At 46.6% G+C, this 27,151-nt stretch overlaps 1 protein-coding gene across 1 annotated transcript; it reads left to right on the forward strand.

Annotated features, from left to right (window-relative positions):
• Positions 1–8,333: 8,333 nt before the first annotated feature.
• Positions 8,334–18,973, forward strand: LOC138674606 (transcription factor IIIB 50 kDa subunit-like). Its single transcript, XM_069762422.1, has 2 exons — positions 8,334–8,505; positions 18,481–18,973. Exons 1-2 carry the CDS (start codon positions 8,334–8,336, stop codon positions 18,948–18,950), a joined length of 642 nt encoding a protein of 213 aa, XP_069618523.1. The 3' UTR covers positions 18,951–18,973.
• The last annotated feature ends 8,178 nt before the right edge of the window (positions 18,974–27,151 follow it).

Genomic DNA, 27,151 nt, shown 5'->3' on the forward strand with positions numbered 1-27,151 from the left:
GTCCAGCGAAGCTGTCCCGATGCGCGCGCTGCTGCTGCCAGCTTCCGTTTCCAGCGATGCATTGCGAAATTACCCAGTTGACCAAACGCTCTTGCGAGACCGCTAAGTCTTCTGGGTAATTTCGCAATGCATCTCTGGGAACGTAAGCTGGCAGCAGCCGCGCGCGCATCAGCGGACGTCGGAAAGTGAGAATAGCAGGTTTTTTTGTTTTTTTATTATTTTTAACATTAGATCTTTTTATTATTGATGCTGCATAGGCAGCATCAATAGTAAAAGGTTGGTCACACAGGGTTAATAGCAGCGTTAACGAAGTGCGTTACCCGCGGCATAACGAGGTCAGTTAACGCTGCCATTATCCCTGTGTGAGTGCTGACTGGAGGGGAGTATGGAGCGGGCGCCGGGCACTGACTGGTCGGAAGTAGGGAGGGACTAATTCTCGGCTGGACTGTGCCTGTCGCTGATTGGTCGCGGCAGCCAAGACAGGCAGCTGGCGACACCAATCAGCGACGGGGGATTTCCATGACGGAAGTTGCAGACAGACAGATGAAAGTGCCTGTCATGTCTCACGACTTAAGGTACCTTCACACATAACGATATTGTTAACGATATCGTTGCTATTTGTGACGTAGCAACGATATCGTTAATGAAATCGTTATGTGTGACAGCGACCAACGATCAGGCCCCTGCTGGGAGATCGTTGGTCGCTGAATAAAGTCCAGAACTTTATTTCGTCGCTGGACTCCTGCTGACATCGCTGGATCGGCGTGTGTGACACCGATCCAGAGATGTCTTCACTGGTAACCAGGGTAAACATCGGGTAACTAAGCGCAGGGCCGCGCTTAGTAACCCGATGTTTACCCTGGTTACCATGCTAAAAGTAAAAAAAAACAAACACTAGATACTTACCTAACGCTGTCTGTCCTCCAGCGCTGCGCTCTGCACTCCTCCTGTACTGGCTGGGAGCCGGAAAGCAGAGCGGTGACGTCACCGCTCTGCTTTCCGGCTCCCAGACAGTACAGGAGGAGAGCAGAGAAGCAGAGCGCAGTGCTGGAGGACAGACGGCTGTAGGTAAGTATGTACTGTTTGTTTTTTTTTACTTTTAGCATGGTAACCAGGGTAAACATCGGGTTACTAAGCGCGGCCCTGCGCTTAGTTACCCGATGTTTACCCTGGTTACCGGCATCGTTGGTCGCTGGAGAGCGGTCTGTGTGACAGCTCTCCAGCGACCAAACAGCGACGCTGCAGCGATCCGGATAGTTGTCGGTATCGCTGCAGCGTCGCTAAATGTGAAGGGGCCTTTAGGAAATCATTCAATGTTTGCATTGCTTGTGTTTGATCCTTCTTTCTAGGCAGAAGTTTGCCCTTCCCTGTATTTTGGCCCAACTCTCTCACTGTAGCCCTGTGATGTATGTTTGTTCTCGCCCTTATTCTCCATTTTGTTATCATTCCTCCATCTGTATGCATCCTACTACATGTCCTCTGTTGAATATTCCTTTTTACCTGCTACTTTCATCATAATACAAGAATTTCAGTTAAAGCAACCCTCTTTTCCTGGAGTCTTCTTACATGAGATCGTGGCTGAGTTAAGCTGTCTGATTAATCGGTATGAACGTGAGTACAGGTGAATACGGAAGCGCCTAAAAAGAAAGGTCTATCCAGACACCACTACGTTCTACATATCCATGAGTCAGAATAGTAAAAAGGAATAGCCTGCCTTCAGAGACAGTAACTCAAGGTCTGTGCTGAACCTCAGTGGAAAAGGACATTTCCCAGATAGATAGTAACCCAGTTCCCAGCCAGACCCCAGCGTACATAGAAGCACACACTGCAGATAAACAGGAAGAAGTATAACCCTCATCCTCCACTCTTCCTGCCTGCAATCAAATCATGTCTGAAGCAAGGAATACAATGTCCCTACCAGACTTACAAACACAGGAAAGAGACCCAGATCCCCACCCACCAGCTAGTGAAAGGGGAAAACGTACAGTCAAACCTACATGGAAAGTCATGGAGAATTTAGAGACTGCAAAATGTGTCGTATATAGTGAGGTGTCTTCACTGTGGGAGAAAGTGCTGAATCACATAGACACTGTATCAAGGCCTGCTTCTCATGAGTTACCACTTGAGGGAGCCCTAGAACAATTATGCACAGCATACCAAATGTATATGGAGAAGACTGACCAATACATTATTCTCCTGAAAAAACTGAATCTGCCAGAGACTTTAAACGAATTGCAAAGTTTCCAGCAGCTTAATTCTGAAAGAGACTGCACCGTACGTGACATTAAAACCAAGTTAGAGGCTAAAATTGCACGGACACCAGATGCATCAACTCGCTCATCTAAATTGTCCAAGCACTCAAAACGCTCGTCTAGGTCAAGTTCATCAAAATATTCCACTCTCAGCGAGCAGCTTATAAGAGCACGTGCTAAGGCAGAAACGTCTAAGATACAAGCTGCCTTTGCGCAAAGGAGAGCAGAAATGGATGCAGCCACAGCACAAAAGAGAGCAGAAATGGATGCAGCCACAGCACAAAAGAGAGCAGAAATGGATGCGGATGCAGCACGCAAGGAAGCTATGGAGAAGGAATGTGAGCATGCGACAGCCATGGCAGAGTTAAGGATCCTGGAGCGAGCTATCAGTGGGAGTCAAAGAGACAGCATCAGTTTGTGTGAAGTGGAGGCAGAAGACCCTATTGAACAGACAAGAGACTACGTGCTAAGCCAAAATGGCGAACCGCAGATCATTACTAACATTCCTGATGGCGTTCATGCTTCTCCAGGGCACCAGGATGCCGATCCACTTACAGAACCCTGCATTCAAGGTCAGTACAATGCTCCCAAACTTGAACTTCCTTCGTATTCCAGTATGCGCCAAGACCCCGCATCTCACCAAACTCCACAGGCTAATATCTAGACGCAACCCAATATGCCGGCAGGTCATTATACTCTCAACAACCACGCAGTGCCAGCTCCGCATGTAGCAGAGACTATACCCACCAAACCGGTTGCTGGACTAAATGCATATGCCACTCCATACTTACCCACGTTTCAAGGCCAGGACGTCTCCACCCCTATGTACAACACTGCTCAGCCTACATTCGTGCATCCTAAGTCAGAAAGAACAGACATGTCCGACTTCGCAAGGTACATGATTCGCCGCGAACTTACTAAAATCGGTCTCACAAGGTTTGACGACCAACCTGAAAATTACAGAGGTTGGAAAAATGCCTTTAGAACCGTAACTAGTGACCTTGGCATCACTGCTACCGAAGAGCTGGACCTGCTAATCAGATGGCTAGGACCACAATCCACAGAGCGTGTTAAGAGACTCAGGTCTGTACATATCAGTAATCCAACGGCTGGTCTCATGGCTGCATGGGAAAGACTAGAGAAAAACTTTGGCAGTCCAGAAGCCATAGAGGATGCACTGTTCAAACGATTACAGAGTTTTCCAAAGATATCAAGCAAAGACAGTTCAAAGTTCCTAGAGCTCAGTGACTTGCTGTTAGAGCTCCAGCTGGCCAAGGCAGAAACCCACCTACCTGGCCTCAGCTACCTGGACACTGCCCGTGGAGTAAATCCCATTATCTCCAAGCTACCGTACAACGTACAAGAAAAGTGGACTACACTAGGGTCAAAATACAAGAAAGCCCATCAAGTGTCATTTCCTCCATTCTCCTACTTCTGTGAGTTTATAAAAGACGTGGCAGAGTGTAAGAACGACCCAAGCTTTTCCTACGAAGAATCCAGTGGCCCAGCTTCACCTCCTTCTAAATACGTCAGCACACGCTCGAATGACAGAAACCGCAGGGGTCCAGTGTCAGTGAAGAAGACGGATATTCTTCCCTTACCAACATCAGCCCCAGGCAAGAGTAACAAGGGTGAAAAGATAGAGGACCCAAATCGTGAATGTCCCATCCACAAGAAGCCACATCCCTTAAAAAAGTGCATCGGCTTCAGGAAGAAACCGCTCCAAGAACATAAGGAGCTTCTAAAGAAGTTCGGGGTATGCTACAGATGTTGTGCTTCTACTGAACACCTTGCTAAAGACTGTAAAACTACAATTAAGTGCATGGAGTGTGACAGTGAGGACCACGTACAAGCACTCCACCCATTCCGTCCTGACTCTACACTTACTCCTTCCCCCACCACGAGCCATGGCGGGGAGGATGCAGCTCAAACTGCAAGCCATACCACAATATCTTCTTCATGCACAGAAGTCTGCGGAGAAGACCTCTGGGACAAGTCCTGTGCGAAGATTTGCCTGGTGAACGTGTATCCCAACGGTCACCCAGAGAAAGCCGTGAAGGTGTATGTCCTTTAAAGGGAAATGCTTACCCTTACACCTTAGGTACCTGCAGTGGTGTTACAGAGGTTTCTGGGAGAAGGGCCAGTGGTCTTACAGCGACATCTCTCGAGAACACCGTCGAGATACCGTTACCTACACTGGTCGAGTGCAACCAGATTCCATCCAATCGAGAAGAGATCCCAACGCCAGAGGCTGCTCTTCATAATCAACATCTCAAGAGGATAGCATACAAGATACCAGCCCTCAACAACAATGCAGATATCCTGATTCTGCTGGGCAGAGACATTCTTCGGCTGCACAAGGTACGTCAGCAAATTAACGGACCACACGATGCACCATTTGCCCAACGCTTAGATCTAGGCTGGGTAATCGTAGGCAATGTTTGCATACACAAGATGAAGAGACCTAACAACATCATCATACACAAGATGAAGAGACCTAACAACAACATCTTGTCAAATGGTCGCAGCACCCATTTCCAACCATGCCCACATCACTACTGGGTGAAAGAGAAAGTGAGCAACACCAAGTGGCAACAGGAATCCTTCAACAACATGAACACGCACCAGCCCTGGGATGAAAACCTTGGGTCATCAGTGTTCGACTCTACAAGTAGTGACAACAAGTTGGCACCCACAAGGGAAGATAAAGAATTCATAAAGGTTATGGATAAAGAATTTGCTCAAGATGACTCCAACAGTTGGGTAGCTCCTTTACCCTTTCGTTTCCCAAGAGTGAGGTTTCCGAACAACCTGCAGCAAGCAACTGCAAGGTTCTCATCCTTAAAGCGTACCCTAAAGAGGAAACCAGAGATGGAGAAGCATTTCATTGACTTTATGCAGAACATCTTTGACAGAGATCATGCTGAACCTGCGCCACCACTGAGGGAGGGAGAAGAATGTTGGTATCTTCCATCCTTTGGTGTCTATCACCCTCGCAAGCCTAATCAGATCAGAGTCGTGTTTGACTCCAGTGCTCAGTTTGAAGGCCTCTCTCTCAATAACCTGCTCCTAACTGGGCCCAACCTTAACAACAGCCTCCTTGGAGTATTGATCCGCTTCAGACAAGAACCTGTCGCCATAATGGCCGACATTCAGCAGATGTTTCATTGCTTCATCGTGAAAGAAGACAACAGAAACTATCTTAGGTTCCTATGGCACAAAGACAACAATGTCAACAATCCGGTCATAGACTACCGGATGAAGGTCCATGTCTTCGGGAATAGTCCCTCACCTGCTGTGGCGATCTATGGTCTGAGACGGACAGCCCAGGAAGGTGAGAGAGAGTACGGATCCGATGCTCGGCAATTTGTAGAGAAGAACTTCTACGTGGACGATGGGCTCAAGTCCTTACCCACAAGTGAAGATGCAATTGACCTACTCTCCAGGACACAGGAAATGCTATCCACATCAAACCTCAGACTCCACAAGATTATCTCTAACAGTCAAGAGGTATTGAATGCGTTTCCATCTGAGGACCATGCCACAAACCTAAAAGACCTCGACTTGGGTTCTGATGTTCCTCCAACACAGCGCAGCCTTGGTCTACTGTGGGATATCAAACGGGACACCTTCACCTTCCAAGTGTCACCCTATGACAAACCCTTTACCAAACGAGGAGTCCTATCTGTCATAAATAGCATCTATGATCCTCTCGGGTTTGTAGCACCCGTCACTATTCAAGGCAAGATACTGTTAAGACAGCTTACCGCCGAGAACACGGATTGGGACACCCCGCTTCCAACTCAGAAACAGCAAAGGTGGGAAGCATGGAAGAAGTCTCTGGAGTTCTTACAGCAACTCCAAGTTCCACGTTGTCATTCTCCAAGATCACCTTTGACTGCAATCAGAAGAGAAGTCCATATTTTCTCTGATGCATCTACTGAAGCCATAGCCGCAGTAGCTTATCTGATGACCTTAGGAGCCAATAAGGTGCATTGTGGTTTCATCCTGGGTAAGACCAAATTAACTCCAAAGCCTGCACACTCTGTACCCAGACTCGAGCTTTGCGCTGCGGTATTGGCAGTAGAAATTGCTGAAGTTGTACGAGACGAAATGGACATTACAATTGATTCCTTTACCTTCTACACAGACAGCAGGGTGGTACTCGGGTACATACACAACCAATCGAAGCAGTTCTATACATATGTGAGCAACAGAGTAGAGCGCATCAGAAGTTTTTCTACCCCTGAGCAGTGACATCACATGAACTGAACATGCTCCTGGACGTTGCTCACGGCGGGGAGCATTCCTCCTCGTCTCCCAGTTTTATTGAATATTGACATTTTCCATTGGATTGAACTGTTAACATTCCCATTGGATTCTGGGTTGGTGGAAGAGTTGGCATGTTTGTGGCTTCCCCAATCTGAAGATGGGTTTAATATATTTGGACTTATCTTTCGGTTTGATCTACGGGTCGACAACAACGAGTTTGGACTTTAAAATCTTTGATGTTTATTATTGCATGCATGTTTTCTTTCCTCTTGTTTTTTTATAGGTTCGAACGACTTCGAAGAATTACGGATATCGTGAAATCCAAGGATTTCAGACGGGGAGTGTCATGTCTCACGACTTAGGAAATCATTCAATGTTTGCATTGCTTGTGTTCGATCCTTCTTTCTAGGCAGAAGTTTGCCTTTCCCTGTATTTTGGCCCAACTCTCTCACTGTAGCCCTGTGATGTATGTTTGTTCTCGCCCTTATTCTCCATTTTGTTATCATTCCTCCATCTGTATGCATCCTACTACATGTCCTCTGTTGAATATTCCTTTTTACCTGCTACTTTCATCATAATACAAGAATTTCAGTTAAAGCAACCCTCTTTTCCTGGAGTCTTCTTACATGAGATCGTGGCTGAGTTAAGCTGTCTGATTAATCGGTATGAACGTGAGTACAGGTGAATACGGAAGCGCCTAAAAAGAAAGGTCTATCCAGACACCACTACGTTCTACATATCCATGAGTCAGAATAGTGCCCCTTAGACAATTATATATATAGAGATAGAGGTAAATTTGTGAACGAAGGTAGTATAATATTTGCATGCAGGTGAAAAATGCCCTACAATGGGCCATTGTAACCGCAGACTGACACTGGAGCTCAGTATTAGAGAACTGGTAGATCTGCACAGAAAACAGTTGTAATCACTACAGCAGGCAGCCCAGTAAGTTAACATATTGCTGGTATCAGGGTCTCTGCACCTGCATCCTACTGCTCTCCGTAGTGCAGCAAAAGTCTGGTGATAGCTTCCCTTTAAATGACAGCAATTAAAACACATTTAGACTGGAGATGGAGAGCACATTGGATCTGTAAGTAGATGGTATGCCGACTCTCCTTGCTGCTCTGACTCCTTCCTGTCCCTCCTGTGATCCCATTGATGCAGCGCTGTAGCATATGATTAGTAAAGCACTCCTGAGCAGTACACAGTACCACAGCGCCACCCAGCGGCACAGACAGGACCCACAGCGCTCATTTTACAATCAGCAGTGCAATTGGCCAGTTTCCTGGACTCCGCTTACAAATCACATCGTGCTGGACACTACAAGGAACAAAAAGCACCTGCACTGTATGGCAAAAATGTCTGCAGGTTCCGGGCGCAGCGGCCATTTTTCTGAAGCCACGTGCCATATATGGCTGTGGACTGGCTACGTCACAATGGATGCCGCTGCAGGACGTTTTTTACGTTCACATTTGCGTTGTGCGGGGCTGCGTCGTCGACGCAACGCACAGCGCAAACAAGAACGCATGCAAAACGCATAGTTTTGCGACGCATGCGTCCTTTTTTTGCCGGATTTTGGACGCAAAAAAATGCATCTTGCTGCGTCCTCTGCGCCCTAACGCTTGCGGCAAAAAAGACACATGCATCGCAAAATGCATGCAAAATATGTTAAATATAGGAGCGCATGGCGCATGCGTCGCCGCAGCTGCGCCCGACGCAGCCCGGCAGAACGCAAATGTGAACGTAGCCAAATTAACGTATTTTTTTTACCCGGCTGCTTGGCGCATAGTCGCATCTTCAGGCCTAAACATGTCCGGGGGTAAGCGATGCCCGGACTGCGGCTCCAGGGAGATTGTGGAGGACGCGCACTACTCCCAGGAGCAGCTTGTGTGCGCGGACTGCGGCTTCGTCTTGACCGAGGGGAAACTGACGAGCACTCACACCGAGGAGAGCTACATGCAAGGCGATCAAAATGGCAGCTGTTGGGGGGAATGAGAGAAGTGAGGTGCCATAGCTAACCACAGTCAGTTACTGTGCCTGGGCAACGCCGGGCTCTTCAGCTACTGTGTATGTATATATGTATGTATGCATGTGTGTGTGTACACATGCAGAGCAGAGATAGGGATGAGATAAAGAACCTGCTCAATGCACTGTGCAGAAGACTAATGTGACTAGATGGAACCAAGCACTTCTATAAAACTCAGAAATCCAGTTTGTCCCACACAGCCATACTCATTACAAGGTATATACACACAAACCACACAGAAGAATGTCTTCACTTACAATCAGCAGCTGGAATATCCAGGGTCTCAACACCTCAACCTTTGGATCTAAAACAAAGGACCCTGACTTTATACAAAGTATGAAAAATATAGACATTCAGATCCTCCTGGAAACATGGACCAGAGCCGAAAACGAATCCCTGGTGCCTATTGGATACAAGGAATTCTTGGTCCATGCCCAGAAAAATAAAAACATCAAACAGGGCCGGGGCTCAGGAGGAGTAGCGATCTGGTATAAAGAGGAGCTCCACCAGTACATCAAACCAGTGAAGAAGGGAGGCAGCCACATATGGATCAGAATCAGCAGCTCCATCCTCACCTGTCAGTCTGATGTCCACCTCTGTGCCACCTATATACCACCGCCAGAGTCCCCCTACTTCAATCCAGACTGCTTCGAGATCTTACAAAGAGAAGCCGCCCATTATCAGGCCCTGGGCAAAGTTCTCATCTTTGGAGACCTCAATGCAAGAACAGGGAGAGAGAGAGACTTCCTGACCACAGATGGAAACATCTACATACTTGGAGCAGAGAATGACGGCCAAGACCCTGTACACACTGAGAGAAACAGCTATGACAGTACAGTCAACACAAGTGGCAGAAAGCTCCTGAACGTATGTAAAAGTTTAGGACTTCATATCCTTAATGGACGAAGCAAGGGTGACTCCTTAGGAAGGTATACACTAAACTCCCATGTAGGGAGGAGTGTAGTTGATTACGCCATTACAGACCTGAACCTGGCAGATGTCAGCGCCTTCATAGTCACCCCACAAACGCACCTGTCAGACCACAGCCAACTTCTTCTGTACATGAAATTTACAGAGAAACCATCCACTCAGAAGCCACAGCAGATCGGCCTCTTCACCCGGCCTCCATCCTACAAATGGTCCAAAATGTCGACACTAAAATATAAAGAAGCTTCCAGCAGACCTGAAATACAGCGGATGCTCCACCACTTCTACAACCTCGAGTACATGCCAAACCCAGAGGGAGTGAGCCAAGCAGCAAAGGACCTCAACAATATATTCTACGCAATGGCCAGACTGTCCGACCTTAAAAAAGTCGACTACAAGAGACCAAAAGAAACACAGGTCAATGGCTGGTTTGACAGAGAATATAAAGCTGTACGGAAGACCCTGAGAACAGCCTCCAACAAGAAACACAGAGACCCCAACCACCTGGGTCTGAGGGAAGCCTATGACTCCATACAAAAGCAGTACAAAACCATCCTCAGGAGGAAGAAGCAGAGTTACATCTCTACCAAGCTTAACCAACTCCAAGACGCCCTCCAAGACAACTCCTTCTGGGAACTATGGAACCAAATGGGCACCAAAGACAAGTAAAACAACAACCATATCCAAAATGGCAACCTCTGGCTCCAATACTTCAGAGACCTCTATAAGGACATTCCAAAGGAAGGACTAAGCCAACAACAGGAAAACATAATGGCAAAACTAAAAGCAATGGAGGAAAAAATCAAAAACTTCCAAAACCCGGTGGATACACCTATAACACTACAGGAAGTAACCGAGAGACTCTCCTCCATAAGATGTAGAAAAGCCGGTGGCCTGGATGGAATCCTACCAGAAATGCTGAAGTACAGCCCACCAGAAATACAGGCTGCAATGGTTAAAGGGACACTGTCACCTGGATTTGGAGGGAACCATCTTCAGCCACGGAGGCGGGGTTTTTGGGTTTTTGATTCACCCTTTCCTTTCCCGCTGGCTGCATGCTGGCTGCAATATTGGATTGAAGTTCATTCTCTGTCCTCCATAGTACATACCTGCGCTGTGCAAGATTGCCTTGTGCAGGCATGTACTACGGAGGACAGAGAATGAACTTCAATCCAATATTGCAGCCAGCATGCAGCCAGCGGGTAAGGAAAGGGTGAATGAAAAACCCCAAAACCCCGCCTCCATGGCTGAAGATTGTTCCCTCCAAATTGAGGTGACAGTGTCCCTTTAAACTCTTCAATATTGTGCTGAGTGCCGGCTACTTCCCTCGTACCTGGAACCAAGGCCTCATCACACCCATCCACAAGAGTGGGGACAGGTATGACCCAGCCAACTACAGAGGCATATGCGTCAGCAGCAACCTGGGAAAACTGTTCAACAGTATCCTGAACAAGAGGATCCTCACCTTCCTCACCGAGCACAACGTCCTCAGCAAGAGCCAAGCAGGGTTCATGCCGAACCACCGCACCACTGACCACATCTATACTCTACACAGCCTCATTCAGAGACACGTCTACAATACAAAGAATGGGAAGATATACGCCTGCTTTGTGGACTTTAAAAAGGCCTTTGATTCAGTGTGGCACCCGGGCTTATTCCTGAAACTGCTGGAGAGTGGAATAGGAGGAAAGACCTACGATGTCATCAAAAGCTCCTACACTGAGAACCGCTGCAGCGTGAGTGTGAACGGCAAAAGAACTGCTTATTTCCAGCAGAGCCACGGAGTCAGACAAGGCTGCAGCCTAAGTCCAACGCTCTTCAACATCTACATCAACGAGCTGGCTACCGCCCTGGAATCCTCCTCAGCACCAGGACTCACCCTCCACGATGCTCAGGTGAAATTCCTGCTGTATGCAGATGACCTGCTGCTGCTGTCACCAACCGAGAAAGGCCTCCAGGACAACCTGAAAATCCTAGAGAAATTCAGCTCCACCTGGGCTCTACCGGTCAACCTAAAGAAAACCAACGCCATGGTGTTCCAGAGGAGAAAGAGAAGATCAGACCAACACCCATCATTTATCCTCAACAACTGCGACCTCACAGGAACAGAGAAATATACCTACCTGGGCCTATAGATTCACCGGTCAGGGAGCTTCAAACAAGCCATAGAGACCCTGAAAGGCAAGGCCTGCAAAACCTTCTATGCCATCCGAAGGACACTCTACCATCTGAAGCCACCAGTGAGGGTCTGGCTAAAAATCTTCGACTCCATCATCGCCCCAATCCTCCTGTATGGCAGCGAAGTCTGGGGTCCTCACACCTACCCAGACTGGTCAAAGTGGGATTCCAGTCCAACAGAAATATTCCACCTGGAATTCTGCAAGCACCTTCTCCAGGTCCATCGGAGCACCTCCAACAGTGCTTGTCGGGCCGAGCTGGGCAGATTCCCTCTACACCTAACAGTTCTAAAGAGGGCGCTGTCATTCCGGGCTCACCTGCATAGGAGCAATCCAAGCTCCCATCACCATAAAGCCCTGATACATGTAGGTGAAACAGAAAAACCAGAACCCTCGGAACAGCCCAGCCAAACCCAACCGGACCAGAACACCAATCACAACAACCTGACAAAAGCCGGAATCAGGAAGATGGCAGACGAAGGCCAGGAGAGGTATGTCAGTGACTGGAAGAATGATATCATCAGCTCACAGAAACTGACCATGTACCGGAGCCTACAGAGAGACTACAGACTGGCGCCATATCTGGAGAAACTCCCGGACCCCAGAGACCGCCAGATCCTGAGCCGATATAGACTCAGTGCCCACAGTCTGGCCATCGAATGTGGCTGACACAGGCAGAGCTACAAGCCCAGGGAGGAAAGACTGTGCCAACACTGACCAGGAGGCCATAGAGGACGATACCCACTTCCTGCTACACTGCTCCAAATACTCAGCAGTGAGGGACACTCACTTCAGGAGACTCTCACATCTCTTCCCAGACTTCATCACCATGAAGGAGGAAGAGAAAACATATATCCTGCTGGGAGAAGAAGAGAGAGCGGTGGAGATAGCAGCGCGGTATGTGAGCGAATGTCATAGACTGCGAGAAAGAGAACTATGATGCCATGGACTATAGCCCCCACAATGGATCTGCCCCATCCACCTCCCCTATCCCATGGACTATAGCCCCCACAATGGATCTGCCCCATCCACCTCCCCTATGCCATGGACTATAGCCCCCACAATGGATCTGCCCCCATCCACCTCCCCTATACCATGGACTATAGCCCCCACAATGGATCTGCCCCCATCCACCTTCCCTACAGCTCCTACCCAACATCCCCACAGTCCCTATCCCTATTGCCTTTATACACTTGCTTTGGCAAAACTGATGTGTATTTGGTCCTGCCAATAAAGATTCTTTGAATCTTGAATCTATATATATGTGTGTGTGTATATATTTATGTATATATGTGTGTATATATGTGTATATATGTGTGTGCGTGTGTATGTATATGTGTGTATATATATAATTATAATAATCTTTATTTTTATATAGCGCTAACATATTCCGCAGCGCTTTACAGTTTGCACACATTATCATCACTGTCCCCGTTGGCTCACAATCTAAACTCCCTATCAGTATGTCTTTGGAATGTGGGAGGCAACTAGAGAACCCGGAGGAAACCCATGCAAACACAGAGAGAACATACAAACTCTTTGCAGATGTTGTCCTTAGTGGGGCTTGAACCCAGGACTCCAGCGCTGCAAGGCTGCTGTGCTAACCACTGTGCCACCGTGCTGCCCAATTAGTATAGTATATCTCTATCTACTATATAGTTGTCACGCAGTATCTAACAGCGGCCATGCAGTATCTAACAGCGGCCACGCAGTATCTAACAGCAGCCACACAGTATCTAAGGCTAAGTTCACACTGCGTTCAGTGACTCCGTTAAACGGACTACGTTACACCGCGGCATAACACGGTGTAACGTAGTCCGTTAACGCCGCCATTGAATGCAATGTCGGACGCATCGCTAGCGCACGCCCACAATGGGCGTGCGCTAGCGATGTGCCGTCATTGAGTGACGGACCCGAGACGTGGGCTGCAGCGTTTCCGGATCCGTCACTGCTAGCGCAGATGGAGCTAGCAGATGCTGCATCTGCGCTAGCGCTGTGCCAAAGTCGGAACTTGCATTAATGCAGTCCGTTTAACGTATGCGTTGAACGGACTGCACTAACGCAATGTGAACCTAGCCTAACAGCGGCCACGCAGTATCTAACAGCGGCCGCACCATATTCCTGTTAATTAAAATAAAAAAAAGTTCTATACTCTCCCTCCGGCGTCCAGGAGAAGCTGTCCCGATGCACGCGCTGCTGCCGCCAACTTCTGTTCCCTGAGATGCATTGCGAAATTACCCAGAAGACTTAGCGGTCTGTATAGGCAGCATCAATAGTAAAAAGTTGGTAACACAGGGTTAATAGCGGCGTTAACGGAGTGCGTTACCCGCAGCATAATGCGGTCCGTTAACGCTGCCATTAACCCTGTGTGAGCGCTGACTGGAGGGGAGTATGGAGCGGGCGCCGGGCACTGACTACAGGGGAGTAGGGAGGAACTAATTCTCGGCCGGACTGTGGCCGTTGCTTATTGGTCGCAGCAGCCAGGACAGGCAGCTGGCGACACCAATCAACGACGCAGGATTTCCATGACGGAAGTTGCAGACAGACAGACGGAAGTGCCCCTTAGACAATTATATATATAATATTATCCTTATATTATATTATCATTATATTATATTTTTTACCCTTCGCCACGACAGCACCCTACTGGAGAGAGGGATCCGCCCCACAGGAACAGGAAACCTACAGAAAGATAAAAGGGGGCGGTCCGCCTTTCCTCCTCAGTTTAGGTTTCCTGTTCCTGCGGGAACGACAGGACTTTAGAACCACGGAAGATACCTGGCCTAAGCACGCCGCCTGTGCAGTGTCTCCGGGACGGCAAGGGCTGCAGCCTGGAAGCAGCATCGGGGGAGTTCTGTTAGACGGCTCCCTCCTCGTCTGGAAGCATGCAGATGACCGGGTCCGGGGAGGGCCGCCCGGCATTATCTGTTTCATGCGGCTGCAACGGCACTACTGGGGAGCCCAGTCCGACAGGAGTCGGGTAAGTGAGGGCAGCATCCCAAATTACAGTCCGGTGCAGATCCCGGACCACGCATGCGCCGACCGCCATAAATGCATTCGCCGACCGCCATAATTGCATTCGCCCCGGAAGTAGACACTGAACTTCTGGGGCATCCAGGCCGAGCTCAGGTTTGCGCATGCGCAGTGCTGCACAAAAAAAAAGGGGAAAAGCGCTCTATATAAATCAGTCAATTACTGTTATTTGGCGATGCAAGATGTCATCCCCAGGTGCCATGGACCCTACAGCAGGAGACCCAGTATCCCCTGCCAACGATCGCTCCAACAGGGGATCTTCAGATACCGGTCGTAAAAGCGACACGGTGGACAGATCCAGGACAGGACCTCAGCCTTCTGATCCGGTACTTTTAACTCTGCCTATTAAGATGACGCAATCTCCCCTTTTTTTTCTTTCTCCTTCTCTTGCTATGTCTTATTTTGGTCAGATTAAAAAAAACGACAAAAAACTAAACATCAGGAATGCGCCTTATGTAGCCGGCCCCTACCAGACTCATACCCTAAAAAGCTTTGCAAGGACTGTATAGAAGAAACCACACAGGGAGCGGCAGTGTCTATTACGGACTTACGCGCCATTATTAGAGAGGAGTTAAAGGCTATGTCCCAGGATAAGCCACACAAAAGTAAATCTAAAATACCAACACCTTCGTCAGATTCCGATACTGACCAAGCTGTACTCTCAGAAGCCTCCCTATCATCATCATCATCATCAGAAATCGAGGGACGTTCATGTTTTCCCTTAGTGTGGACAATTTAGTAAAATCAATGAGACACTATGGGGTGTGAGGAGTCAAAAGGCGCACAAACCACCCAAGACGTAATGTTTGCGGGTTTAGCGGAGAGAAAAAGGGGATGTTTTCCAGTCATCCTGGCAGTGAAAGCATTAATAAAAAGAGAATGGGAGAAGCAGGATCAGAGAAGCTTTCTACCCTCTGCGTCAAAACGGAAATACCTGTTTAGTGACGATGAGCTACTTACGTGGACCAAAATCCCTAAGGTTGACGCAGCTGTTGCCTCTACTTCTAAACAGTCCACATTACCCGTAGAAGATGCGGGACTGCTTTCTGACCCTCTGGATCGCAAAGCTGAGTCGTCCCTTAAAAGATCCTGGGAGGCAACTACTGGCATATTGAAATCGGCAATAGCTAGCACTTGCACCGCCAGGTCAATGCTCATCTGGATTGACCAGTTAGACCAACAAATTGAAAATAAAATTACGGGCTGCTATCCCCTTAATACAAGGCGCAGCAGCCTTTATGGCGGACACATCTGCAGATTCTCTCCGCCTGGCAGCAAGATCTGCAGGTCTTGTAAACAATGCGGGCGTTATGGATGAAAAGTTGGAAAGGGGACACGCAGTCAAAATCTAAAATATGCGCAATCCCATGTGAGGGTGAGTTCCTCTTAGATGAAATACTCAAAAAAGCAAAAGACAGGAAAAAAGCTTTTCCTGACTCCTCTATTCCCTTTTATAGGAGAGCCTTTAAGAGAAGGCCATTTGGCAGGAGAAGGCAAACGGACAGGTCGACGACATGGGCCACTAAAGAAGACAAACAGAGGTACCATGTTCAGAAGACCCAACCCCCCCAAAAGAAAACAAGTACTGATGATATAACCATTCCAGTAGGGGGCAGACTAAAAATTTTCACCACTCAGTGGGGAAAAAATAACAACCAGTTCATGGATTTTAAATATAATCAGAGATGGAATAAAATTACAATTCTCTCACTTTCACGAATCATGTATTTTAACATCCCTCAGCTCGCCTATACAACAAGAGGCCCTTGAGGTTGAAATTCAAACCCTATTATCAAAACGGGTTTTAGTCCAAGTTCCTGAAGAACAGGAAGGTAGGGGATTCTATTCTCCCCTATTCTTGATTTCCAAGCCCGATGGTACATTCAGAACAATTATAAACCTTAAAAAGCTGAATTCATTTATTAAAAATAATACGTTTAAAATGGAGTCTATTAGATCCACCATAAAGCTACTTTTTCCAAACTGTATGATGGGGGGCATTGATCTAAAAGATGCGTATTACCATCTCCCCATTCATGACTGATACCAGAAATTCTTCAGGGTAGCGGTGACAATCAAAGGCAAGATTCGTCATTTCCAGTATGCAGCTATGCCCTTTGGCCTCTCTACAGCGCCAAGGATCTTCACCAAAGTAATTCTAGAGGTGATGGCTTATCTTCGCCAAAAAGAGACATTAATTGTTCCCTACTTAGATGACTTTTTGGTCATCGGAAATTCAGTTTCTCAATGTTCTGACCGTTTAGCTCACGCAATTTCATCTCTACAGGGTCTAGGTTGGATCATCAATATCAACAAATCCAGACTTACTCCACTGTCACTCCAAGCGTTTCTGGGGTTCCATCTAGACTCCAAAACCCAAAAATGTCTTCTCCCTCAGGTAAAAATATCACTTATCAGACATAAAGTCACAGCTGCGATGGATAACCCACACATGTCCCTAAGGAGAGCTATGTCGTTACTGGGATCTCTTATTTCCTGTATCCCTGCAGTCCAATGGGCACAATACGATACCTGGACACTGCAACACCAAATCCTCCAAGAGGAAAGACGACTACTTGGTCACCTAAATGCAAAAATAACTTTGTCCCAGGAAGTTTTAACTTCCTTAACGTGGTGGCTAGACTCTAACCATTTGATGAATGGTGTTCCATGGGTAATAACACCATCTCATACTAAAACCACTGATGCCAGTCCTCACGGATGGGGGGCCTTATGGGAAGCAAATTTTGCCAAGGGTTATGGGACACGGAAGAATGCCACAACTCATCTAACCTTAAAGAATTAAATGCAGTAAAATATGCCTTATATCATTTTCTCCCACAGCTCCGGGGAAAAAATGTCAGAATCCTTTCCGACAACACCACCACAGTGGCATATCTAAACAGACAAGGAGGTACTCGATCAGAGACTCTGATGTCTTCAGCCGGGAAAATCTTGGATCTAGCAGAAAGACATCTATTATCCCTTACTGCGCTTCACATAAGAGGGGAAAACAACCAACAAGCAGACTTCTTAAGTCGACACACTTTGAGGCAGGGGGAATAGTGCCTAAACCATCATGTCTTCCAAGAGATAGGACGACCCCATAGGAATACTCAAATAGATCTCTTCGCCATAAGAAGAATCAGGCAAGTCCGGAAATTTGCCTCCCTATCTTTAGCGGATCATCCGGACATTCTAGACGCTCTCCAAGCCCCTTGGCAATTCAGTCTGGCATACGCCTTCCCTCCAATAATATTATTACCACAGATCATTTGGAAAATCGGAGAAGATGGAGGGAGAATTATACTGATAGCTCCATTCTGGCCCAAAAGGCCATGGTTCTCGTGGCTACAAACCATGTCGGTCTCAGACCCTTGGGTCCTCCCCTCGATACCCAACCTTCTTTTCCAGGGACTGTTTTTCCACCCTCAGGTGGACAATCTCCATCTGAAGGCCTGAAATTTGAAAGGCAAATGCTGAAATTAAAGGGAACCTGTCACCCCGAAAATTGCGTGTGAGGTAAGCCCACCGGCATCAGGGGCTTATCTACAGCATTCTGTAATGCTGTAGATAAGCCCCCGATGTTACCTGAAAGAGGAGAAAAAGACGTTATATTATACTCACCCAGGGGCGGTCCCGCTGCTGGTCCTGTCGGATGGGCGTCTCTGGTCCGCTGCGGCGCCTCCCATCTTCATTCCAAGATGTCCTCTTCTGATCTTCAGCCACGGCTCCGGCGCAGGCGTACTTTGTCTGCCCTGTTGAGGGCAGAGCAAAGTACTGCACTGCGCAGGTGCTGGGAGAGGTCAGAGAGGCCCGGCGCCTGCGCACTGCAGTACTTTGACCGAAAAGCCGCCTCCTGCGGTATTGCGATTGAAAGAACTTAAAGAAGTCTGCCTAAAGCTGTCCGCACAGCTACCCTGGCTGAAGAGGCTCACCATAAATAAGAACAATGTGGTATATCACTTGGGTGACATTTTAAAGCACAGGACTTATCTTTTCAGGAAGGCTCTGGAAGATGTGGAAATGGCCACCACAAGGTCAGAAGAAAGCAAGTCTTCTGATCTGCAGCATCCAAGTGCAGCTTTCCTTCCACCATGCATGACCAAGCCAAGGAAAAGATCACATGCCATTGCATTTCCCAATAAACTCCAAGATATTACTGGAGATGAGGATATTTCAGACAGTGAGATAGAGCAGTATCTGAGGACGCCAGCTGAGATGGCTTGTTTTCAGCAGGCACAGACTCGGCTTGTTCTTTAATGAATTAAAGACTTTAAATTGTATATATCATTTCATTATATTTGTGCAACTTAATTTTTAATTTTATTTTGCAATAAGTCCTTTAGCATTATGGAGACTGACTATGGCTTTTTTTATTTTTTAGTTATAGATGGAGTTTGTACAAAAATAGATTTCTAAAGGTTCTATTGACATGAACTTATCACAACCACAATCCACACAGGCAAAGAAATCAAATTATAGATGCTCATAAATTGAGTGGTGTGCTGATGTGTGGGTTCGGCCGAACACGTAAAAAAGAAAAAAGTTCAGGTACCAGAACAGTTCCCAAACCCCATTCAGATGAATGGAGGGCCCAAACATCCATTGTTTGCCACACGCGGTCATGTGCATGAGTGTAGCAAAAATTGCCTCTGATCGGCGGTAAGGTTATTACCGATGGTCAGAGAGGTGCAGTTCCCACACTGTCAGATTACAGCTTGAGCCAGCAGCTGTGCCGGTGGTAAGAAGTGTACCGGTCACAGTCGTCAGCTTATGTGAGTTCTACTCTCTTCAGCCTAATAACAGCGAGAGCATGCACGGCTGATGGGAGTATTTATCAGCAGATGCCTGCGCTATAACATAAATTTTAAAAAATTACGCGGGGTCTTTCTAGTTTAGATAACCAGCATGGCAAAACTGATGGCTGCAGACTGCAACCCTCAGCTGTCAGCTTTATCATGGCTGGATATCAAGAATAGAGGGGTCCTTATTCCATTTGTTTTTTTTTTGTTTTTTTTTATTATTTTAATAATAATAATAATAATGATAATTTAAAAAAAAAAAAACTGTGTGGGGTCTTCCTCCATTTTTGACAACCAGCCAAGCTAAAGCAGACAGCTGGTGCCTGGTATTCTCAGGCTGGTAAGGGGCCATGGATATTGCCCCCCACCCAGCCTAAAAATAGCAACCATCCAGAAAAGGCACATCTATTATTATGCCTCTCTTCCTATTTGCCTTGTGGCGGTGGCAAGTGCGGTTAATAGTTAATATATTTTCAGGTGACATCAAGCCTGGATGGTGCTGTGATTGGAGTTACAGCTGCTGTCTGTCAGATGATCCACAGCTCCCTGACTTGCGGTAATGATCTTGCTGCCGATCAGAGCCCACTAGTGGATCTCATGTTGTCATGCAGATGACTGCATGAAAAACACCCGATATTAGGGGCGCCGAACCCGAACATTAATACGGATTTCCTGGAGAAGTCCTAGTTCAGGGTCTGTACCTGAACAGTAGGTGTTAGGTACAGACCCCGAACTTTACTGACCCGTCCATATGTATAATAAAGAGAACGTTATGTGTAATAGCGATAAATGACACAAGGAAAAAGTATTGAACACGATTACTGAAATTTCTTGTGTGGTGAGTGTGCATACAGGCCACGGAGGTTGAGAGCATTACTTATAGTTTTCTTTGAAACAATTGTACTTGGTGATTCCAGGTCTTTCTGTAGCCCTCCATAGGCGGCCCTTAGCTCTAGGACCACTCTGATAATTCTTTTCACTCCTGTCTGAAGTCTCGCAGGGAGCACCGGATCGTGGTCCGTTTATTGTGAAATGATGATTTCCACTTCTGGATTATGGCCCTAACAGCGCTCACTGGAACCATCAGTGGTTTAGAAACTTTGTGAAGCCAATGCTATCGGTAAAGACCTTAGCAACCTTATTGTAACACCTTAACAGCTCACTGGTTTTATCATCATGAGATGTCTCTTGTGTGGCACCTTGATAATGAGACACCTTTTTATAGGACATCAGTTGATCCAGCTGATGGTGAAAAATAAGTGATAGGATTGCTTTCTAATTACTGATAATTTCAGCTGGTGTCATGGCTTTCCATGGATTTTTACACCTTTCTTCAAGGTTCCATACTTTTTTTCTTTCATTTCTCATTATTACATATAACTTCATTTGTGAACATCTATGTGTTTGTTTTTTTTGCCTGTGTGGATTAAATTTGTTACTTTTGGTGAGAATTTCATGTCAATATCACCTTTTAGAAATATATATTTTACCTAGAAAATTGGTGAAGTGTTCAATACTTATTTCACACACTGTGTGTTTGTTACTAATATTGGCTCGTTGACCGTATTTTTCGGACTATGAGATGCCCCCTTTTTTTCCTCCCAAAATGTGGAGGAAAATTGGGGGGGGGGGGTGTTATAGTCCGGATATATTGGCTGAGGTGGAGGAGCGATATCGGAGGAGTAGTGGGTCACAGAGGTAGGAGCCGGCGGCTCTGGCTAACTCCTGTGCCCGCTGCTAAAGAGAAATGAATATGCGCTGCATTCCACGCCCATGGGGATGGTCCTACACTGTCTGTGAATAAGAGCAGACAAAAGACTGGGCCCAACCAGTAGACCACCAGCCTGTGGGTGCTCTATACACAATCTCCAGCTTAGGCTGGGTTCACACTTCGTTAGTGTGACCCGTTTAACGGACTACATTACACCGCGGTATAACGCGGTGTAGCGAAGTCCGTTAACACCGCCATTACTTTCAATGGCGGATGCATCGCTAGCGCATGCCCACAATGGGCGTGCGCTAGCGATGTGCCGTCATTGAGTGACGGACCCGAGACACGGGCTGCAGCGTTTCCGGGTCCGGCACTGCTAGCACAGATGGAGGTAGCAGATGCTCCATCTGCGCTAGCGCTGTGCAAACATCGGCACTTGCGTTAGTGCAGTCCGTTTAATGGATGTGTTCAACGGACTGCACTAACACAGTGTGAACTTAGCCTTAGAAAAGGGTGGACATGCCCCGGCTTGCACAGAATGCAATAATACAAAGAAAAAACAAAAAAAAATTGAGCTTGATTTAAGTTGGTACACATGCAGCACATAAACGCATGTTCACATTGGCCATAAAACACACAAGAGAAAAAATGAGCAAAAACCCTGCTGTAAAAAGCAAAAAGTGAATCTAAATAAGAGTTTTTAGTAATACTGTTTTTGATCAAAAATAGCATAAAAGCCATCCCACCACGACAAGGTAACTCTGATCGGGACAGTCCTACACTGTCTAATATTAAAAACCTAATCATGTGTCAAAGGTACAAATGCTAAAACTGACCTGCCATTATGATTCTCCAGGTCATTACGAGTTCATGGACACCAAACATGTCTAGGTTATTTATTTTTTTAATTTTTTTATTTAAATGGTGAAAAAAAATTCCAAAGTTTGTTTAAAAAAAAATTGCGCCATTTTCCGAGACCCGTAGTGTCTCCATTTCTTGTGATCTAGGTTTGGATGAGGGCTTATTTTTTTGCGTAACGAGCTGACATTTTTACTGATACCATGTTGGTGCAGATATTATTATTTTTTTTTATCGCCCGTTATTGCATTTTAATGCAATGTCGCGCGACTAAAAAAAACATAATTCTGGCTCTTTTACTTTGTTTTTTTCTCGCTATGCTATTTAGCAATCAGGTTAATCCTTTTTTTTTTTTTTACTTTTGGCATGCTTCAATAGTCTGGAAGCTGCCATAATCCGATCGGCTCTGCTACATACAGGCGATGATCAGATCACCTATATGTAGCAGAATACCACACTTGCTATGAGAGCTGACCACCGGGCTGCGCTCACGGCAAGCCGGCACTGAGATACCTCTGGTTGTCATGCCAACCCATCGGTGACCAGCGATTATGTGACGGGTTAAATGCACGTTAAATGCTGCTGTCAGTTTGACAGCGGTATTTAACGGGTTAATAGTGGCGGGTCGATCACGATTCCACCCGCAGCTGTTCCGGGTACATGTCAGCTGTTCAGGGTACATGTCAGCTGTTCAAAACAGCTGACGTGCCGGGAAAGATGTGGGATTACATCCGGAGCCCACATCAAAGGGAGAGATGCGACATGCGCCGTACTAGTACAGTGCATGTCGCAAGCGGGTTAACAGATCACAGACTGCACAAGCCAATAGTGTGATGCAGCAGCAAAAAGGCAAACAGTTCTAGGATGTATTAAGAGAAGTCTAGAGCACGTGAAGTAATTCTCCCCCTCTACTCCTCCTTGGTCAGGCCTCATCTGGAATACTGTGTCCAGTTCTGGGCACCACATTTAAAAAAAAACACTGGAGCAAGTTCAGAGACGAGCTACCAGGATGGTGAGCGGACTGCAAAGTATGTAAGACGAGGAACGGGTAAAGGATCTGGGAATGTTTAGCTGGCAAAAAAGAAGGAAAAGAGACTTAATAGCGGTCTACAAATATCTGAAGGGTTGTCACAGTGTAGAGGGATCATCCTTAGGCTATATGCCCACGTTGCAGAAATGTCCGCAGCATTTCTGCAACTCCCTGCCACGGGTAAAATGCATGCGGAACTCGCATGCATTTTCCCACAAAACACAAGCGTTTTGCATACGTTTTTAGCTTGCAGAATGCTAGCGTTTTCCATGCGATTTGAAGCTTGCTTGGAAAAGTGATTGACAGGTTCGTCACACTTGTCAAACATAGTGTTTGACAAGTGTGACCAACTTTTTACTATTGATGATGCCTATGCAGCATCAATAGTAAAAAGATCTAATGTTAAAAATAATTTAAAAAAAATAAATTGTTGTTCTCACCTTCCGATGGCCCCAATCTCAGCGGTGCATGCGGCAGCTTCCGTTCCCAGGGATGCTTTGCGTGAAGGACCTTTGTGACGTCACAGTCATGTGACCGCAACGTCATCCCAGGTCCTTCACGCAATGCATCCCTGGGAACGGAGGCCGCCGCGTGCACCACTGAGAGGCGGGAGGACTCCGGGGGCCATTGGAAGGTAAGTATGTCACTTTTTTATTTTTTAACAGGGATATGGTTCCCAGTCCGTGGAGGACTATGCAGCATCAACAGTAAAAGGCAGAATGTTAAAAATATGGTAATTCTCACCTTCCGACGGCCCCGATCTCAGCGGCGCTCCCGCTACCTTCCGTTCCCAGGGATGCTTTGTGCGAAGGACCTTTGTGACCGCGATGTCACCTCAGGTGATTTGCGCAATGCATCCCCGGGAACGGAAGCGGCCGTGTGCACCGCTGAGAGGCGGGAGGACTCCGGGGGCCATCAGATGGTAAGTATATCCCTATTTTTTTTTTTTTTTTTTTTACAGGAATATGGATCCCAGGGTCTGAAGAAGTCTCCTTTCCTCCAGACCCGGGTGTCATCCGCACATGAAGCGCTCACTTTACGCATGGTGGGCATCGCAACATGCGTAAAGTGAGCATTTCAATACAATCCTATCCAATCCTTTTTTTTTTTTTTTTTTTTTTTCTTAAGTACATGTAAGGGCCGCCAGGTTTTAAGGGATCGCCAATAGGTGTCCATAATATTATACTTGGGCCATGTGTATGTGACGGTGCAGCTGTGATTACATGTAAGGGGTCCTTTAAATATAACCAATGGCGCAATCACTACGCTTCTAGGGCGCAAAATGTGCCAGCTATAATGTTTAACATGTGTGGTTTAATGTCCCTGTGTAACCCCGGTATAGTTGTCCTCCGTTGCTGTGGCTCCAGTATGGGTGTCCCTTATACAGCTGGGTGGGTATGAATATCGCACCCAGCTGTATGCAAAGGTGTTTATGGCATTATTTACATTAGCCTTAAGTCGGCGTCGATGCGCTTTTGCTGTTTGTCCAGGGATGAGATGCCGGACAGAAACATTGCGCCCAGGCACATGCGCTGTTGGAGCGGGGTGGACATGAATATGAACATGAATATTTTTTTTTTTTTTTTTTTTTAAGCGGCGAACACAGGTGGTAATTAGCCCCTTAACCCTTTGTCCCTATTGGGGAGGGGGGGAGGAGACTATTTAATGGCGTTTTAGTCAGTGTTTCCTTGACCTGCAACCAGGCACAACATGTATCTCTGATGTGATCTATTCACACAGTATCTCTTTTTCCCATATGCCTCCTGAGGAACCACATCATGGGGGGGAAACGCGTAAAAGAGGCGAGACCTGAACACAGATAAGTGTTTCAGGCCTTTTAAGTTTATATGTTTTTCACCAGTTGTGTGTTTTTTTTTTTTTTGTTTTTTTTTGTTTTTTTTTTTCCCCGCAACCATTGTATTTGCATACGAGTACTTTACCAACTGTGATCATAATATAGTTGTATTCGTTAAGCTGTTATATACATCTTTCCTATTGCCGTGCAAGCATTGGTTTAACCCCTTACCGGCATCGGACGTACTATACCGTCCGATGCCGGCTCCCCTGCTTTGATGCAGGGCTCCGCGGTGAGCCCGCACCAAAGCCGGGACATGTCAGCTGTTTTGAACAGCTGACATGTGCCCGTAATAGGCGCGGGCAGAATCGCGATCTGCCCGCACCTATTAACTAGTTAAATGCCGCTGTCAAACGCAGACAGCGGCATTTAACTACCGCTTCCGGCCGGGCGGCCGGAAATGACGTCATCGCCGACCCCCGTCACATGTCCGGGGGTCGGCGATGCGTCTCCATTGTAGCCATAGAGGTCCTTGAGACCTCTATGGTTACTGATTGCCCGTCGCTGTGAGCGCCACCCTGTGGTCGGCGCTCACAGCACACGTGCAATTCTGCTACATAGCAGCGATCAGCAGATCGCTGCTATGTAGCAGAGCCGATCGGCTTGTGCCTGCTTCTAGCCTCTCATGGAGGCTATTGAAGCATGGCAAAAGTTAAAAAAAAAAGTTTTAAAAAATGTGAAAAAAATAAAAAAAACATAAAAGTTTAAATCACCCCCCTTTCGCCCCAATCAAAATAAATCAATAAAAAAAATATCAAATCTACGCATATTTGGTATCGCCGCTCTCAGAATTGCCCGATCTATCAAATAAAAAAAAGTATTAACCTGATCGCTAAACAGCGTAGCGGGAAAAAAACTCGAAACGCCAGAATTACGTTTTTTTGGTCGCCGCGACATTGCATTAAAATGCAATAACGGGCGATCAAAAGAACGTATCTGCACCGAAATGCTATCATTAAAAACGTCATCTCGGCACGCAAAAAATAAGCCCTCAACCGACCCCAGATCACGAAAAATGGAGACGCTACGAGTATCGGAAAATGGCGCAATTTTTTTTTTTTTTTTAGCAAAGTTTGGAATTTTTTTTCACCACTTAGATAAAAAATAACCTAGTCATGTTTGGTGTCTATGAACTCGTAATGACCTGGAGAATCATAATGGCAGGTCATTTTTAGCATTTAGTGAACCTAGCAAAAAAGCCAAACAAAAAACCAATGTGGGATTGCACTTTTTTTGCAATTTCACCGCACTTGGAATTTTTTTCCCGTTTTCTAGTACACGACATGTTAAAACCAATGATGTCGTTCAAAAGTACAACTCGTCCCGCAAAAAATAAGCCCTCACATGGCCAAATTGACGGAAAAATAAAAAAGTTATGGCTCTGGGAAGGAGGGGAGCGAAAAACGAACACGGAAAAACGAAAAATCCCCTGGTCATGAAGGGGTTAAGTATTGTTGCTATTTGCTTTATCTTTAGGGTCTGACCGAGCTATAGGGACCTATTTATCTGGGTCACTAGTATAGCCCCTAAGGCACCACCCGTATTTAGTATCCCGATATATCTTCTTTTAGGGATTCAGCCAGGGTTAATAGGGGCAGCCGCCGAGGAGCGGGGGCGCCATTTGCGTTCAAGAGGGTGCCAACCTCCGCTGACAGGTAGGGAGACTCGGTTAGGGACTCCTTAGGGTGTATTAGCCTTAGTTTCAGGCGTTATACTTTAGCATTAGGGATTGGTACGGTCAGACCGTTTGTCTTTACTGGTGAATCACTACCTGGTGTTTTTTCTCTTTTTTTGGTCCCGAGTTTGGTTAGGCCATGTATTGGGTGTTGTTTGTGGTATAGTATCTTTATACATGTAGAGGGACTTATAGGGCCTTAAGGGTGAGTCGACGGTGAGCGGGGGCGCCATATTGCGTCCAAGAGGGTGCCAACCTCCGCAGACAGGCAGGGAATATTTGTAGGGACGTGTAGGGTTTTTGCTATCGGCCCCGTTGTCCCTCCCACCCTTTGCCCTTTACAATCTTTTTGGGCCAGGTTTTTTAATTGACCCACCCCCATTTAGAGGGGTCTGGGTGTTGTGTCAGTCTTTTATCCTTATTTTGTTTAATAAAGTTTATTGGATAGATTAGTTTTCTTTGTTTTTCTCAATACAATCCTATGGCTGCATAATCGCCGTGATTCCACAGAAATAATGAACATGCTGTGG

The sequence above is a fragment of the Ranitomeya imitator genome, chromosome 4, assembly GCF_032444005.1.
Source record: "Ranitomeya imitator isolate aRanImi1 chromosome 4, aRanImi1.pri, whole genome shotgun sequence".
Lineage (NCBI taxonomy): Eukaryota > Metazoa > Chordata > Amphibia > Anura > Dendrobatidae > Ranitomeya > Ranitomeya imitator.